The 15,474-nt window shown below is 46.2% G+C and overlaps 1 protein-coding gene across 1 annotated transcript in view; it reads left to right on the plus strand.

Moving 5' to 3' along the window:
• The first annotated feature begins 7,593 nt into the window (after window positions 1-7,593).
• The window catches only part of ndst3 (N-deacetylase/N-sulfotransferase (heparan glucosaminyl) 3), a 71,624-nt gene continuing 63,743 nt past the window's right edge, over window positions 7,594-15,474 (plus strand). Inside the window, exons 1-2 of the mRNA XM_083635563.1 lie at window positions 7,594-7,677; window positions 11,520-11,674. Of these exons, the coding sequence (XP_083491689.1) occupies window positions 11,591-11,674 (84 nt within the window). The 5' untranslated portion in view covers window positions 7,594-7,677; window positions 11,520-11,590. The remainder of the gene's footprint in view (window positions 7,678-11,519; window positions 11,675-15,474) is intronic.

Here is a 15,474-nt window from a genome sequence, read left to right on the forward strand (position 1 = left end):
AATCGACACAAAATGAATAGCCAGCTATTTCTTATCGATTCATAATCTTTAAGGGAAAAATAAAGATTCTGTCGTTCCAGCTTGTTAAATGTGAATAGTTTCTGCTTTCTTTAGTCTTCTATGACAGTGAGCTGATTATCTTTGTGTTGTGGACTGTTGGTCCGGACTAAAGAAGAAGTGATTGACATTTTTCCGCATTTTGTGACATTTTATAGACCAAACGACTAACCTGATTAGTCGAGAAGATAATCGACAGATTAATCGTTACTGAAAATTATCGTTAGTTGCAGCCCTGCACACGCGCACACACACACACACACACACACACACACACACACACACACACACACACACACACACACACACACACACACACACACACACACACACATTTTAATTTCTTTATTTGGATTTTCGATTTAAGGACATAATCACATCAAAATCCAAATGTATCTCAGAGTCAACACACACACACACACACACACACACACACACACACACACACACACACACTCACACACACACACACACACACACACACACACACACACTCACACACACACACACACACACACACACACACACACTCCCATTGCACATAGCCTCTCTCTCTCTGTCACAGTATGTGTGTGTGTGTGTGATGGACTAACTTTGTTTGGCCAATAATCTCAAATGAAAATCTTCACGTGTCTCTTTTCTTTTAAATTTGGCCCAAATGTGAAAGTTCCAGTCTTATTTGAAGAATAAAGTGGGCGACATTTGCACTGATGCTTTATTAAGTAGAGAGATTTGGCCCTGGTTTCATTACAGTCGAGAAAGCCTCTGGGAAACTTTGTGGCTTAGTAGTCAGTAATTTATTGCACAGTCCTACTTAAAGTTAATCTTTAGACCTAATTAACTATGATGCATTATTTGCCATTTTAGTCAATGAAACTGAGCTAATTCCATATCCGTTTATTACTTTGCCAAATTGTATTACTGAAGCCATGAAGAAAAGACATAAAGAGCAGAACTGAGGGAGAGAAAAAATCAAACCCAGGGAAGGAAAATTAGTTTTTTTTTGCTCTACAGTCACATTAGGCAAGCTATTAAACCACTTTTGTTTCATCAGCACAAAAATGTTGTCTATCTTTTTCTTTTTGCACAGCTGATGCTGTGAGAACATTGAAAAGGCTCCAACCTCATTTGCTATCGCTAAATTAGAGACGGAATTTGAGAAAGCGGCATGCGCTATACTCTCTTAGGGCAGGCGAATCTCTTTGTCAAAATATGAATGTAATGTAACTTAATGTTTTTAAACTGACACCAAGTTGCAGGTGGGGACGGGGGGGGGGGAATAGATTCCGAGGAAGACAGAGGACGATGCTTCGTTCATTCCAGCATCTCGCTTGCTGACATCTGCTCTCGTTTACCCCCTGGTGTCTGGACACAACTCAGCCCCCGCAGGGAACGACTAGTGTTACACCATAATTTAAAAACAACAACAACAACCACCACATAATAAATAAATACATAAATAAATAAATAAATAAATAAATAAATAAATAAATAAATAAATAAATAAATAAAATCATTCTCCATTCTACGCAAATATTTCAGGGGTTTGCAATTGCAAGAAATTGTGAGTAAGACGGGAAGCCCCATGTTGAAGTCGCTGCAACTCTTTTGTAATGAAGAGTATAATTCAATCAATTGTCAACTGTCGCAAATCATCTCAGCAACTTTTTATTTGAGGCACAATTTCTCTGTGTGTGTGTGTGTGTGTGTGTGTGTGTGTGTGTGTGTGTGTGTGTGTGTGTGTGTGTGTGCGTGTGTGTGTGTGTGTGTGTGTGCGTGCCAATGCCCCTCACTTGTGCTCCAAATTAACTGTGAGAGAGCATGGCTCTGTGCCATGCATTTTCTTTCTCTCCAGAAAATCAAGCTTGTTCTTTTGGGTCCCAGTAATGGTGCAGGGGGCTGCCAAGTAGAATTTAGTGTAGGTGCGGCGATGCCAAAGCAATCACAAGTGCCTCCGATCTCCGAAAGGGAATTTGGATGGTGCGGTGCGGTGCGAACAGCGAACAGCTCCGTGCGCACTTGAAGCTCGATAAGGAAGAGGGATGGAGGCGAGACGCGCGGGGAAGAAAGTGATTGGCGTCTGCTGGTGAAATGCTCTTCCTGCTCATCAAATAGAAACGCCTGACCCAGTTAAAGACGTCGGTCTTTCTCACAACCCTCTACTGTCAATCTGTCAAGGTTCCTGTGTGAACGGCTCTAGATCTGCACATAAAATTCCCACTCACAAAATAGATGAATTCACAATTCGCTTTATTATTGTATTACATCTCTTCCGCCAGTGCAAAGGCAGGGGATTCTCTCCCCCACCCCCCCCCCCGGCTGAGGGAAAAGCAATGGAGAAAAGGCGAGAATGACAGAGTGGGGATATACAGTACAGTAGTGTGGGGGTGGTGGTGGTGGGGAGGGAAGGGCTTGCGTGAATGCCAGCCCAGTCCAGATGCCTGTCGTGTCCCCCATGTGTTTGAACCCCAACATCTAGCTGGCACCTCATCTGACGCACACACCCCCCCCCCCCTCCCGCACACACACACACACACACACACACACACACACACACACACACACACACACACACACACACACACACACACCGATACTGGCATTGCTTCTGTCGCTAGCCTTGGGCACAGACAGGACGGCTATCGCTAACCGCTAATCCCAGTGTGTGTTCACCTCCGTCGGCAGGCTTGTCAAGATCTCTCGCGTGCTACACGGTGGTCCCGCCTCCCGCTAATCAGAGCCCCCTCCTTTCCCGTAGAGTGGCTCTTACGTTACGGCCCGTGGCTGTGCGCGCCCCCCCTGGCTGTGAGCTGCGGTATCCAGCGGACAGGTTGGCAGCGTATCGCTCCAAGACTTCCATTGTCCCAGTCAGATAAGAGGAGAGAGACAGACAGCCAGGATAGGGCTTTTGCCATGTGTCTCATGCGTTTCTAGCTACGGCTATCTGATTTCCTGCTAAACGGGGGGAAACGGACCGAATCATGGGATTTGGTAATAAAAATGGAATCCACTGTAAAACATGGAATATTGCAGAATTTCCCATCATTTGTCTGTAATTGATCAAAAGTAGGCCTAATTATCTTAATCAAAGGTAGACCTAATTAGTGTAGTAAATCTAAATTATTTCATAATTGTTCAAATAGACCTACCTAGGCCTATAGAAATCATTCAGTTTGGGATTAGGGTGTTTTGAGAGGGGGGGGGTTCGGTCTAGCGTGGGACCCTTACGTCACCTCACAACTTAGCTTTCACTTTGAGAAACACGTGGAAGAGGCCGTGTGAGAGAGCCACGTCGTGTGAGAGAGCCAATTCATCCAAAAACAAAAACAAAAGATCCATCCTATAAGCGCTAAAACGCAATTTGAAAGAGAATCAAAGGGATTTGTTTCCGGCGCTATGTTTCTGCCAGAAGAAGCACACTTCGTTTTCCCTCGCCCGGGCGGGCGGGGATCTTCCAGCAAAGAGAGCAAAGAGTGTTTCGGAGAAAAACACTCAACGTAGCAGAATGCAAACAGCGGGCTGAAACTAATATACTACTGCATGTCTCTCTCTCTCTCTCTCTCTCTCTCACACACACACTCACTCACGTTAATAATGTATTTGGTCCAAACACACCGGGGGATGTGTATTGAGTTAGAATGCAAAGCACTCAGCTACAAACTTAATTTTCGAAAGTCTTGGCGTCGACACTTTGCGCTTGCGGTTGCGCGGACGTGTGAGTTTGAAGATGTAGAGCGCGTCATAACGCAGGAGACGGCAGATCAGATTAGTGCGCTGTGCACATCTGTCAACATGCAGTCGTCTCCAACACCATTAGATTACACCTAATGAAGACGCTCTGTGTGTGTGTGTGTGTGTGTGTGTGACAGAGAGAGAGAGAGACTGGCCTGGCACTGCCAATGAATCCTGTCTCTGGCATCAGCTGCTCAGGTCTCATAAATCAGGAGAGGGTTCCTCACTCTGTGCTCTGTGCGGGATCGATTAAAACCAGCACAGATTGTAAATAGAGATGTGGTGCGCGGAGGCGACCGGACCGGCCCAAAGATACACAGCCTGATATGAGAGTGAAAAATAAACACAGAGGGTGGGGGGGGAACGAGCGGTTGGTGGGGGGGCGGGGATATAGCGATATAGCGACAAGATGGAGTGGGAGAGCGGGCGAGAGAAAAGAGCAAGCGGAGAGAGAGAGAGAGAGAGAGAGAGAGAGTGATATTTTCCTCTGCGCTGCTTTTCGGCCTTCCTTTCAAATTAGAGCAGGCTCCGGCCGTCTCCTGAGTACGTGACATTTTCACGGAGCAGGCGAGGGAGAGACGGGGGGGAGGGGGGGTGAAAGATGGATGGAGCGGGGGGGGGGGGGGGGGGGGGGGGAAAGAAATAGAAGCAGAGGTGGTGGAGGTGGCAAGGACGGGGAGAGAGAGAGAGGGAGCGGAGAGAGAGGGAGAGATACAGAGGGGCAGAGAGGGAGGGGGAGGGAGAGATACAGAGGGGGAGAGAGAGAGGGAGGGGAGAGGGAGAGAGACAGAGGAGGAGAGAGAGAGGGAGGGGAGAGAGACACAGAGGGGGAGAGAGAGACGTAGGGGAGAGAGGGAGACAGAGGGGGAGAAAGAGAGGGAGGGGAGAGAGAGACAGAGGGGGAGAGAGAGACGTAGGGGAGAGAGGGAGACAGAGGGGGGGAGAGAGAGGGGGGGAGAGAGAGGGAGGGAAGAGGGAGAGAGACAGAGGAGGAGAGAGAGAGGGAGGGGAGAGAGAGACAGAGCGGGAGAGAGGGAGGGAAGAGAGAGGGAGAGAGAGGGGGGAGAGAGAGGGAGGGAGGGAGACAGAGGGGGAGAGAGAGGTGCATGTTCTTACTTGCTAGAGGAGTGTTAGGGATGGATGGAGAGAGTGATGAGAAGGGAGGAGTGTGTGTGTGTGTGTGGCGGGGGGGGGTTATTAGTCCACCCTCCAGAGGCTACTAATGCACTGACCTTCATTAACTTGCATTACGGTGTGTGTGTGTGTGCATGTGCGTGTGTGAGTGTGCGTGTGCGCGTGCACATGTGTGTGTGCGCGTGTGCGTGACATGTGCACCGCGGCGTGGTGTGTGTGCGCTCCCCTTAGTTAACACTCATTACGGGGTCTTTGTTTAAAGGCCAGTAAACTAATTGGAGAACATCCTGGATTCCTGATTGGGCGTTGGAGCTGGAGACGCAGGAGATGCATGGCTGCTTTAAGAGCAGGCGCAGCGTGGAGAACACTGCCACATATTCACAACAGGCTAAATGCATGTTTTATGTGGTTGTCTAGTGGGATGTGTCTGTGTGTCTGTGTGCGTGCGTGCGTGCGTGCGTGTGTGTGTGTGTGTGTGTGTGTGTGTGTGACATGTGCACCGCGGCGTGGTGTGTGTGCACGTTACAGTATCAGGAGGAATACCAACGGCGTTCGGGCTGGGTATCGTTTAAAAAATGGTGATGCTAGTTACCAGTACCCTTAAAGTGATAGCTTCATTCAACACATTTTTTGAATAGCCTTTTGTTTTGGTGTCATCGCTGTCACACCGCGCTGTACTCCACCACCACAGACTGGATGGGTTGTAGCTGCTCTACTCCACCACTACAGACTGGATGGGTTTACTCCACCACCACAGACTGGATGGGTTTACTCCACCACCACAGACTGGATGGGTTTACTCCATCACCACAGACTGGATGGGTTTACTCCACCACCACAGACTGGATGGGTTTACTCCATCACCACAGACTGGATGGGTTGTAGCTGCTCTACTCCACCACCACAGACTGGATGGGTTGTAGCTGCTGCGTAGTGCGCCAATCACACGTCGCATTAAATCGAAGAACGTGATTGGCTGCGAGCAAAACCATACTAATAGTTATTATTTTCTATATCTGTGAACAAAAAGGATCGGATGCAGGTATTTTTTGACTGGCGAAGTCTCGATACTACTTGGTACTGGGTTCTATCGGTCGATACCTGGCTCAAAGGTAGTACCCAGTACCTACAGTATCCAGTCGTAATCGCCAACGTCAAGTTTCAGGACAAACAGTGACTACGTTTACATGCACACAATATACCGGTTTTTGCCCATATTCGGAAAATGACAATATTCCGACTAAATGAATAATCCACTAATATTCCCTTTTACATGCAGCCGTAGCTCGCCCTCCCCGACATCTGAGGGACAGGGGGTGAGAGAGAGAGACAGAGCAGCACTATTCTTACCAGCATCACTTGGTCCATTTCAGGAGCTTGCTGCTGAAAAGTTTGGCATTGGGCATCCAAGTCTTTCATAAAAAGTAGGCTAGTACGTTATTACCTCGCAGGCTCGCAAGCATTGTGGACTTCCGTGGGCACTACTCTCTCTCTCTCTCTTTAAATATCTCTCTCTTTAAATCGATGTTTCTCATCTCCTCTCGATCAGAAATGTGGGCTTTTCTTTTCGCATGCCAGAGATGATGGATTATATGATTATATCGCCTCTTCTAGAGCTTTCTAGCACACATCAGTTGACCACAAACAGGCAACAATGCGTTGCCAGCTGCGGTAAAAACCCTGATTGAGATGCATATTCCGAATGCGCTGTATACATGATCAAAGAATCCTCCTCAAACCCAAATAATATTGGAATAACCCACATGTCTTAATTGGAAAATGCTAAATTCGGAAAAAGGCCAAATTCGGAAAATGCAACTCGAACATGCTGTTTACATGACCCTTATCAAATTCTGAATATTGTCATTTTCTGAATAATAGTGGAATATTGTGTGCATGTAAACGTAGTCACTGATGAGTACATGCACGCACACGCACACACACACACACACACACACACACACACACACACACACACACACACACACACACAAGTAATAATAACCTTGACTTTATTTGTGCAGCACCTTCCATATACGAGATGCGGCTCAAAGTGCTTTACATCAATAGCAGGCAGATAAAAGACATAAGAAAGATGCAATTCACATAAAAGAACAAGTGAAATGCATCGCATTAAGAGAACCAACTCAAGTTCAGTAGAACGATACAAAACAACAACAACAAATACTCCCACTTTTAGATGCACATTGTGAGGGACCCATGTGTTTGTCTGTCCATTTCATTTCCCTTGTTCTTCCCGATTCTACTCCTCTTGATCTGATATTTACATCAGATCTCCCTGACACACACGCACGCACGCACGCGCGCGCACGCACGCACTCACACACACACACACACACACACACACACACACACACACACACACACACACACACACACAGTAGCCTACATACACACACGCAGCCATGATGACAGTCCCTCAGAAGGAGCAGAGTTAGTCTAAATATACAGCACAGAGACATAAGACTTGAATCAGACGTATCAGGTGTTTATCTCTACTGCCGGCTAGGGAGCGATGAACCCGATATACTCTGTCTGTCTGCATGGTGGAAGGGGTTGAATATGATTCTAACTTTCTTTCTCTCTTTCTTTTCTATCTATCTGTCTGTCTGTCTGTCTGTCTGTCTGTCTGTCTATCTCTGCAGACTCTCCTTGACACTCAGAAACAGCTGCGTTCTCAAATCTCCAACTTTACCTTCAACCTGGGCTTCTCTGGGAAGTTCTACCATACAGGTGTGTGTTGTTTCTGTTGTTAGCTGTTTGTCTCATGTTACTGTAACTTAACATCGTAACTTACCATGCTGTCCCAGACCTAGACGGCAACCTCAAGAATGTTTACAATATCGTAAAAGAAAGAAAGATTTGTTTTTATCAACTTCATTCATTCATTCATTCAAGTGGGCTCAGGACAAAATACAGACATTTGTCAAAAAGGCAGCGTTTATGTTTTTTTCATTCGATAGTTTGCCCTCATGAAATAACCAGGTGCTTGTCTTTTAAATTGTGCATGTGAAGTTATTTTTGAAATTCCGTTCACTCAAGACACTAAAATATGAATGGGGCTCAGCATCCCCACCGATATCTGCTGGTCTTATAATGAACTAAGATGGTATTAGTTGTTTTTTTTATGGATACTTTCATAATGTCCAGTTTTGTTGTATCCATGTGTTACATGTGTTCGAATGTGCTTATGCGATCTATTATCATCTTAATTTGGCATTGTGATAGGGGTACATTAACATAAATGTACATTGGTTTGGGCTGATGAGTTAGCATCGATATGACCACAGCGTAGCGATGAAGCCGTCTCCCGGTCGCGGCCACCTTGGCTCCCAGCCTGCTCCGTCTCGGCGGGTCTCTGCTCGTGCCGTTTTTGGGCCTGGTTCCCCAACGCTACGTTCACACAGACACAGGGAACCTACGCCTTGCCTTGCCTCAACCCACGCCTGCGCCTGCAGACCTTGAGCTGGGCGTGAACCGATCACACCGCACGCCTTTGCACGCTGAACCTGGAGCCTCTCACAAGCGCCTCTCCTCTCTCCCGGCTGTATTTTTTCACGTGTGGTCCCGAATTATCATGTGTAGGTAAAATAAATCTGATATATTTAATGTTCTATTGATGCTGGATATGTATAACCAGGTCTGACTATAGTCGGACTTTTTAGAGAGGTAATCTTGCAAGAATATGTGCTGGCACAACAACATTGTCCATCTTGCTTCTTCGGTCGCTATTCTCTCTCATGAAGATTTGTTTGCCGACAGGGAGAAAGCCCCACGTGATAGCCACCCGTCAATCTCTCTCTCTCTCTCTCTCTCTCTCTCTCTCTCTCTCTCTCTCTCTGCTCAACACTAACTCCATTTTATTTTGAAATTCAGTTGACTTTGCCAATTTCCCACGGATATTGTCGCGTTTTTCTTTCATGGCTTGACAGAAGAACCCTGCCTAGATGCGCCTAGTCAGCTTGAAAATAGAACTCACGCCTAAACGATAAAATCGGCAAGGCACAGGCAAGGCATGGGTACACGCAGGGTTCACGCTCAGGCGCCCGGTGTACACAGCCTCGTTGACTAAAACGGACGCCTATTTAAAAGCGTGGGTAAAGGCAAGGCGTAGGCAAGGCTTGGGTCCCCGGTGTGAACTAAGCCCAACGCCTTCAGTCAGGTCCAGACAGACCGATACAAACATCAAACGCTTGGCGAAACTGAATCCACTGAGTTCCGTTCAACGTGAGGCAGTCAATAGTTCATTCATATATCGCCATCATCGTCCACATTCAGTCCCGACTCCTGTCGCCACGCGAGAAAGCCATGCCGGCATCGGCGCAATTTCGGCTCGCCTACCAGATCGGCTCGGGCGCGCATTGTGATTGGCTGTACGTCGAGCACGTGGGATTCACGTGTGCAAAACGTCCGACAGCTTTACATTAGCTAACAAGCTAAGCTACATGATGTTATCAGACATTTGGGAACATTAAAATATGAATCACACGGACATTTAATGTTCATGATTCAAGTGTACAGGATCATTTCTCCTAAACACGAGCCTTACTTTTTGAAAGTAAATGTTGTGAGAGTTTAACTTCATCTGTAGTCGTGAAACCCCGAGCCGAGCACATCCGGTAGGGCGAGCCGATGTGGTACCGATGTGGCACCGGCACGGCCAGACGTGCTCCCTCGCGGAGGTTTTGCGTGCTGCATTGTCCTCCGCGTTCTCTCTTCTCTCGCGCAGGCTGCTTAAAGGAGGTTCCGCGCGCTCCATTGTCCTCCGCGTCTCTCTTCTCTCGCGCAGGCTGCTTAAAGGGGAACTTACGTCAGACGCCGCCGGCAAGGGCCGCCAGGTCTCAACCAATCACAGTCCAAACCTCGCGTGAATGCTTAATCCAATCACAAAATGGTGACTAGGATTGACAGCCAAACTAAACCAATGGCTGCTCCTTAGTTAACGCGACCGCACATTACCGTTTAAGACTGACAGTTAATCTGACCACACTGACCGCTCACAAAATAACGTGATGTGGCGATCGTCACACCGTGTGATCCACAGATGAATTTATCAGTGATCATTTAAATCCAATACCACTCAGTTAACTTAATATGAAATGGGCTTTATTATGAATTTTGATTATAATTATGTTATTTTAGTGTATCTTATTTAAATTTTTAAGCCTAAATAAGACTTAATTTTTTTATGAGAAATGATGTGCTTTAGAGGATTTGCAGTTAGAAACATGCGGGGCATGTAGATGTAGAAAATGTGAACCAATGTATTAAAATATATATATTTATTAATATATATATATATATATATATATATATATATATATATATATATATATATATATATATATATATTAATCATCATTTCTGTTATACATCTGAACAATTGTTGGGTTAAGTAGCTGTCAAGCAGCCGTTGTTCGGGGAATACTCGATTCTGGGTGTTGATTAATTGCCTATATAAATATAAATGCCTTGTCAAAATGTAAGCATTCCATAGCCACAAATGATCCACGCTCGCTGGCGCAGGCTGTTATTGTCAGATGGCAGCATTTAAAGCAACAGGTGGTTGTCAGCAATTTCCTAACTGTCTTTCTTGATGATGCTTGCTTGTCAGATGCTAAGTGAACAGTAAGAAAAGCACAATGAACAATGTGGTCTTAGCAGGACAATACAACAAAAAAACATGTTGCTGTAGCTTATACCAGTGGCTCTCAAACCTTTACATGGCAAGGACCCCTAAATTGACGCAAATTAGCCCACCATTTAATACGATTTTGCCCCAGGGTCCCCGCATCTGATAACATTTTTGCTTTTAGATGTTTTATTACAGAAGGTGTATGAAACCCATGACCAAAATTGTTATACATTGTGTCATTGTGTTACTTATGGATGGAATTATAGTGAACAATAAATGATTCCTCTTTTTTGCTAGGGACCCCCTGGAACCCCCTTAAGGACCCCTGGGGGTCCCCGGACCCCAGTTTGAGAACCACCGGCTTATACTATGCACTTCCATGCGCAGGTTTTGTAGCACAACAGCTACACTCATCATAGTTTCCATCTCGTATGCAATGATGTATCAGATTAATCAGAAACGAATTTTACCCCACCTCTCTCTATCTCTAGATCGTGAGTTTCATTTATTTGTGAGGCTGAACTGTTGTGCTGCTTGGTAAGCTGTGTTGCGCTTGCAGCGACAGATTTGATTGCAAATCTAGTTTAAGCGAAAACTGTCTAAATCTTTAGCAAGAGGAAAAAAAGCAAATCCTAGACTGGGGGGGAAAAATAGCAGGTTGAAAATAATTATCTTTAAATGAAATCTGATCCAGCCTCGCACATATTGCCATGGCATCCCTTATCACCATGGCATCCGTTTCCATCACCATGGTATCAGATCTCCAGATTATTTAGCGCCTCTCCATTTGCATCACCACCTTAAGCCCAAGCGTTTGACGTGATACAAGTGAGCATTTGTGTATAACGCACGACTTGTCACATGCTATAAATGTGTGTGTGTGTGTGTGTGTGTGTGTGTGTGTGTGTGCGTGCGTGCGTGCGTGCATGCGTGTGTGTAGGCACAGTGGAGGAGGATGAGGGAGATGATTTGCTGTTGAAGTACGTGGATGAGTTCTGGTGGTTCCCCCACATGTGGAGCCACATGCAGCCGCACCTCTTCCACAACGAGTCCTCGCTGCTGGAGCAGATGGTCCTCAACAAGGAGTTTGCTCTGGTGAGAAGCACACACACACACGCACACACACACACACACACACACACACACACACACACACACACACACACACACACACACACACACACACACACACACACGTTTAGTGAGTTTAGTGGGAATAGGGGCCGTAGCTAGGAAGGTGGTAGAGAGTCGGGATTCGACGGGTGGGTAGGGGTAGTGTCCTCTAGAGAGAGAGTGGCGTCAGCGGAGGACCAAAATGCGAGACTCATTAGCCAATGAACAGCGAGGAATGGGTCTCGCGCTACTTTTGCATGCTAAAATAAAGCTGACAATGTACAATTTGGTTCAAGGGATGAAAAACCCTTTCAAAGTACAACACAAACTGTCTATTTTGCTGCAACTCGACAGTGCTGCTTTTTTTACTCAAGAGTTCCAGGACCTTACTTCCTGGAAAAAAACTGGTCCATTGGAGTGAATGGAGATGTCGGAACTCTTCTATTATACAGCTCTGGGTAGGGGTAGTGGATAGGGGGCTGTGGCTGGTGGGGGCGTGGTGCTATGAAGCTGGATGGCCACACCACTGCGCTGTGGGCTTGTTCTCTCTATCTTCCCTTTTGACCCATGCCTTTTCTTCTGGGAGTCTATTCACTCTGTTGCTGTTAGTAATCGTCACTTTGTTGCTATGGCATAGAGTTCTCAACGGTCCTAAAAAATCTAACCCGACCGAACCCAACCCGCTTGAGACGTGGACCGAGCTCAACTCGCCCGCCGTTGTCACATAGAGCACTCAGCCCGAGACCGACAGGACATTATAAAAATGTCCTAGGTAACGTCGGCGCCTCTCAAATACAATGGGAATGGTGTCTGTGTGTGTGTGTGTGTGTGTGTGACTGCATGTTTTTCAGCTTTCATATGTTGTTATGGACGGTATGCTTATTCCTTTTCGGGGCTCTCTCTCCTGCATCTCCGCTGCTGCGTGCGTCATTATGCAGCGTACTGAGAGCCGCGCCGAGTGAAGTGGATTTTCGTTACATCAGCACACATTTTATTTATCAGCTTTTTTTTAATTCGTTTCTATATATACATTGAATCCGACCAATTTAGTACGATAATTCATGAGAGAATTGCGAGTGTCAATTTTCTTTTCCTGCCAGCATTCGTCATTTTCCCCTTGGCACACATAAAGACACATGCTTCCCTTCTGTCACTGTCTGCTTGATGGCGAGAGGGACTTTAGCTGTCGGCTAAATGGCCTGCATTTATATAGCGCTTTTATCCAAAGCGCTTTACAATCAGTAGATAGTCTACATTCACCCATTCATACACCGATGGCGGCAGGCTGCCACGCAGGGTGCCTACACACCATCGGGAGCAAGGAGGGTTAAGTGTCTTGCCCAAGGACACAGCGACAGCAGCTGGGAGGGAGCGGGGATCGAGCCGCCAACCCTTGCGTCATTGGCCGACCCGCTCTACCTCCTGAGCTAAAGCCGCCCCGGCTAAGTCGGCTACTGGTGACAAAACCAGACATGGATTTCTGAGCTGAAGAAGGGGTGGCAGCGCAGCGCGGCTGAGGGAAGAGAGGTGGTGGTATTCTTGGAGTCGTGTGTAGAGCACCTTACATTTTTTTGCATTGGACGTATCCCTACTGCCTCACAATCTTCATCCACCACAACAACATCAAGAGTTTTCCTGACCTCTGACTTAAACCCCCCCCCCCCTCCCGACGCTCCAGGGTGTATTCCCCTTTGTCTAACGTTTTCTTTATCATCTTAGCATCCATTTTGTCAGGTGGTCTTCTTCACTCACAGTAACTTTCACTTTCTTTCTTATCAGTGAAGTCATGTCACCTCATTAAATGCCCACCCCCGCCACAAGCAGTTAAAGTGTAACTAACCCCCAAAACACTTTTTTTCAGCTTTTAACCAATTTATATGACTTTGGGGGTGGTGTGTGAAGAATGCTGGTCAAAATTTTCACATTTGAGACCAAACTGTTGCCATTTTACCATTTGTATAATTTTTCAGCAGCATATCTGGCATAAGTGCCCTCTATGGGTGGAACACTGCTTTTTTTGTGTGCCCTAAAATGAATGGGATATTTGATACATCGTGACGTCACGATGAACCAAAGACTATGGGATTTCAAGATAGTTACTCCCCTACTCCCCCTGTACCCTTTCGGCTCCTCACAACTCCAAGCCTATTCCCATGATGTCACAAGCATTTTCCTACCAATATGGTGCTACAATACACACAGCTCATTGGCTGTTTGTGTCACTTGACCTGTTAACACTAGAACCGCCACTGTGGTCAGTGGGACCATTTTGATATTTTCAATGCATGTAACTCTATTTCAATAAAAGATATGACCCTGCCTGTCCATGACTTTTCCTAAATATGTGTTTTTTACTATCTATCTATGTTTTAAAGTTGTGTCATGAAAGGCAAGAGAGTAATAATAATTTAATCCTTGGAGCGCCATCGCGGTCACAGAGACCAGTGCAGTTTGTGAATGGAGAGTGTAGCCTATTAGAGCAGCCAGTGCACTTCAGAGCAGCAGCATCATGTCTCTCTCTCTCTCTGCTGCTTGTAGGGAGCCGATCTCTCTCTCTCTCTCTCTCTCTCTCTCCCCCTCTGCCTGCAGCGCACCGAACCTTTCCCCTCTCTCTTGTCCTTTCTTTCTCTGTCGTTGCAACACTCCGAAGTAGTCACGTTATTTGGTCTCTCAGATGCAAATCTGATGTAGCCTAGATATGATTTTGTCCAGAATTCCATATATATTAGGTTGAGAGACAACAGAGAATGCCTAACAGCCTAAAGTGTATTTTCCTGCTTCACTTTCGACGGGGAGGACTCGGCGAAGGCATGGTGAAGTGACACTCACCTCGCTCCGACTATAGCAGCTCCTGCAGCCTCACTGACGCTGTGCCCCTGTCTGTGAAAAGCGTCCTGTCCAGTCGCACCTTCGCAAACAGATGCGGGATTCCCGCAATCCTGTACCCAATCTCAGACACTGATTGAGCAGAAAAATCGCACACCAGCTATTTCTGTCTGTGTTTGTTTGTTGTTGCTCTGTGAGGGTTACAGAGCGCCCCATGCAGGAGGCTGTTTCGCCAGCCAGGGTCTGGGAGGAGGGAGGGGGAGAACGCTCTGCGCTTGAGAGGAAAACTTTTGCACAATTTTTGACAAGAATCATGGAAAAGGGAGAAACGAAAATTAAAAAACGGATTTCATGGCGCGGTATATAGCAAGTTGGACGAGGGAATGACGTGGAGAAATCTCGCATTGTGATTACATGAGCGTGAGAGCGGGGCGTTTGTCCTGACTATAATTGTGCTGTGCTGCGGTCTCGCGTCACTAGTCTCTTTTAACGTAGTTAGACAATCTGCCACACACATACATAGGAGAAAATTTACTCAATTTCTAGTTCGCCACTGAATGGCCAAATTGATATAACTTTCAACCATTTTGAGCAACGCTGTTTCCATACAGGCCACCAGCGTTGGCTAGTTGTTGATATTTATAAAGATATTGCAGCTCTCATATAAATTGTTTTTCGAGGCGGTGGGCAAACTGTCATGGCGTCGATTTCCGGAGAAAATTCCTGAGCTGAGCACAGCCAAAGAGTATAGTATAGACAAGAGCATATGTCATTTCTTGGTTTTTTCCATAGGTTTTTTCAAATCACCGTTTTGTTACATATCTGGGGGGTTAGTCCCCCTTTAAGCATCCTGCCATAGGCTGCAGTGCAGCATAACAGCTCAGCAAACGAGAGATAGGCTAATAATAACAATGAATAACTACATTTAACATAATTGAGAAGAGAATTCATTCTTA

The sequence above is a fragment of the Poromitra crassiceps genome (genome assembly GCF_964638095.1).
Source record: "Poromitra crassiceps genome assembly, chromosome: 4".
Lineage (NCBI taxonomy): Eukaryota > Metazoa > Chordata > Actinopteri > Beryciformes > Melamphaidae > Poromitra > Poromitra crassiceps.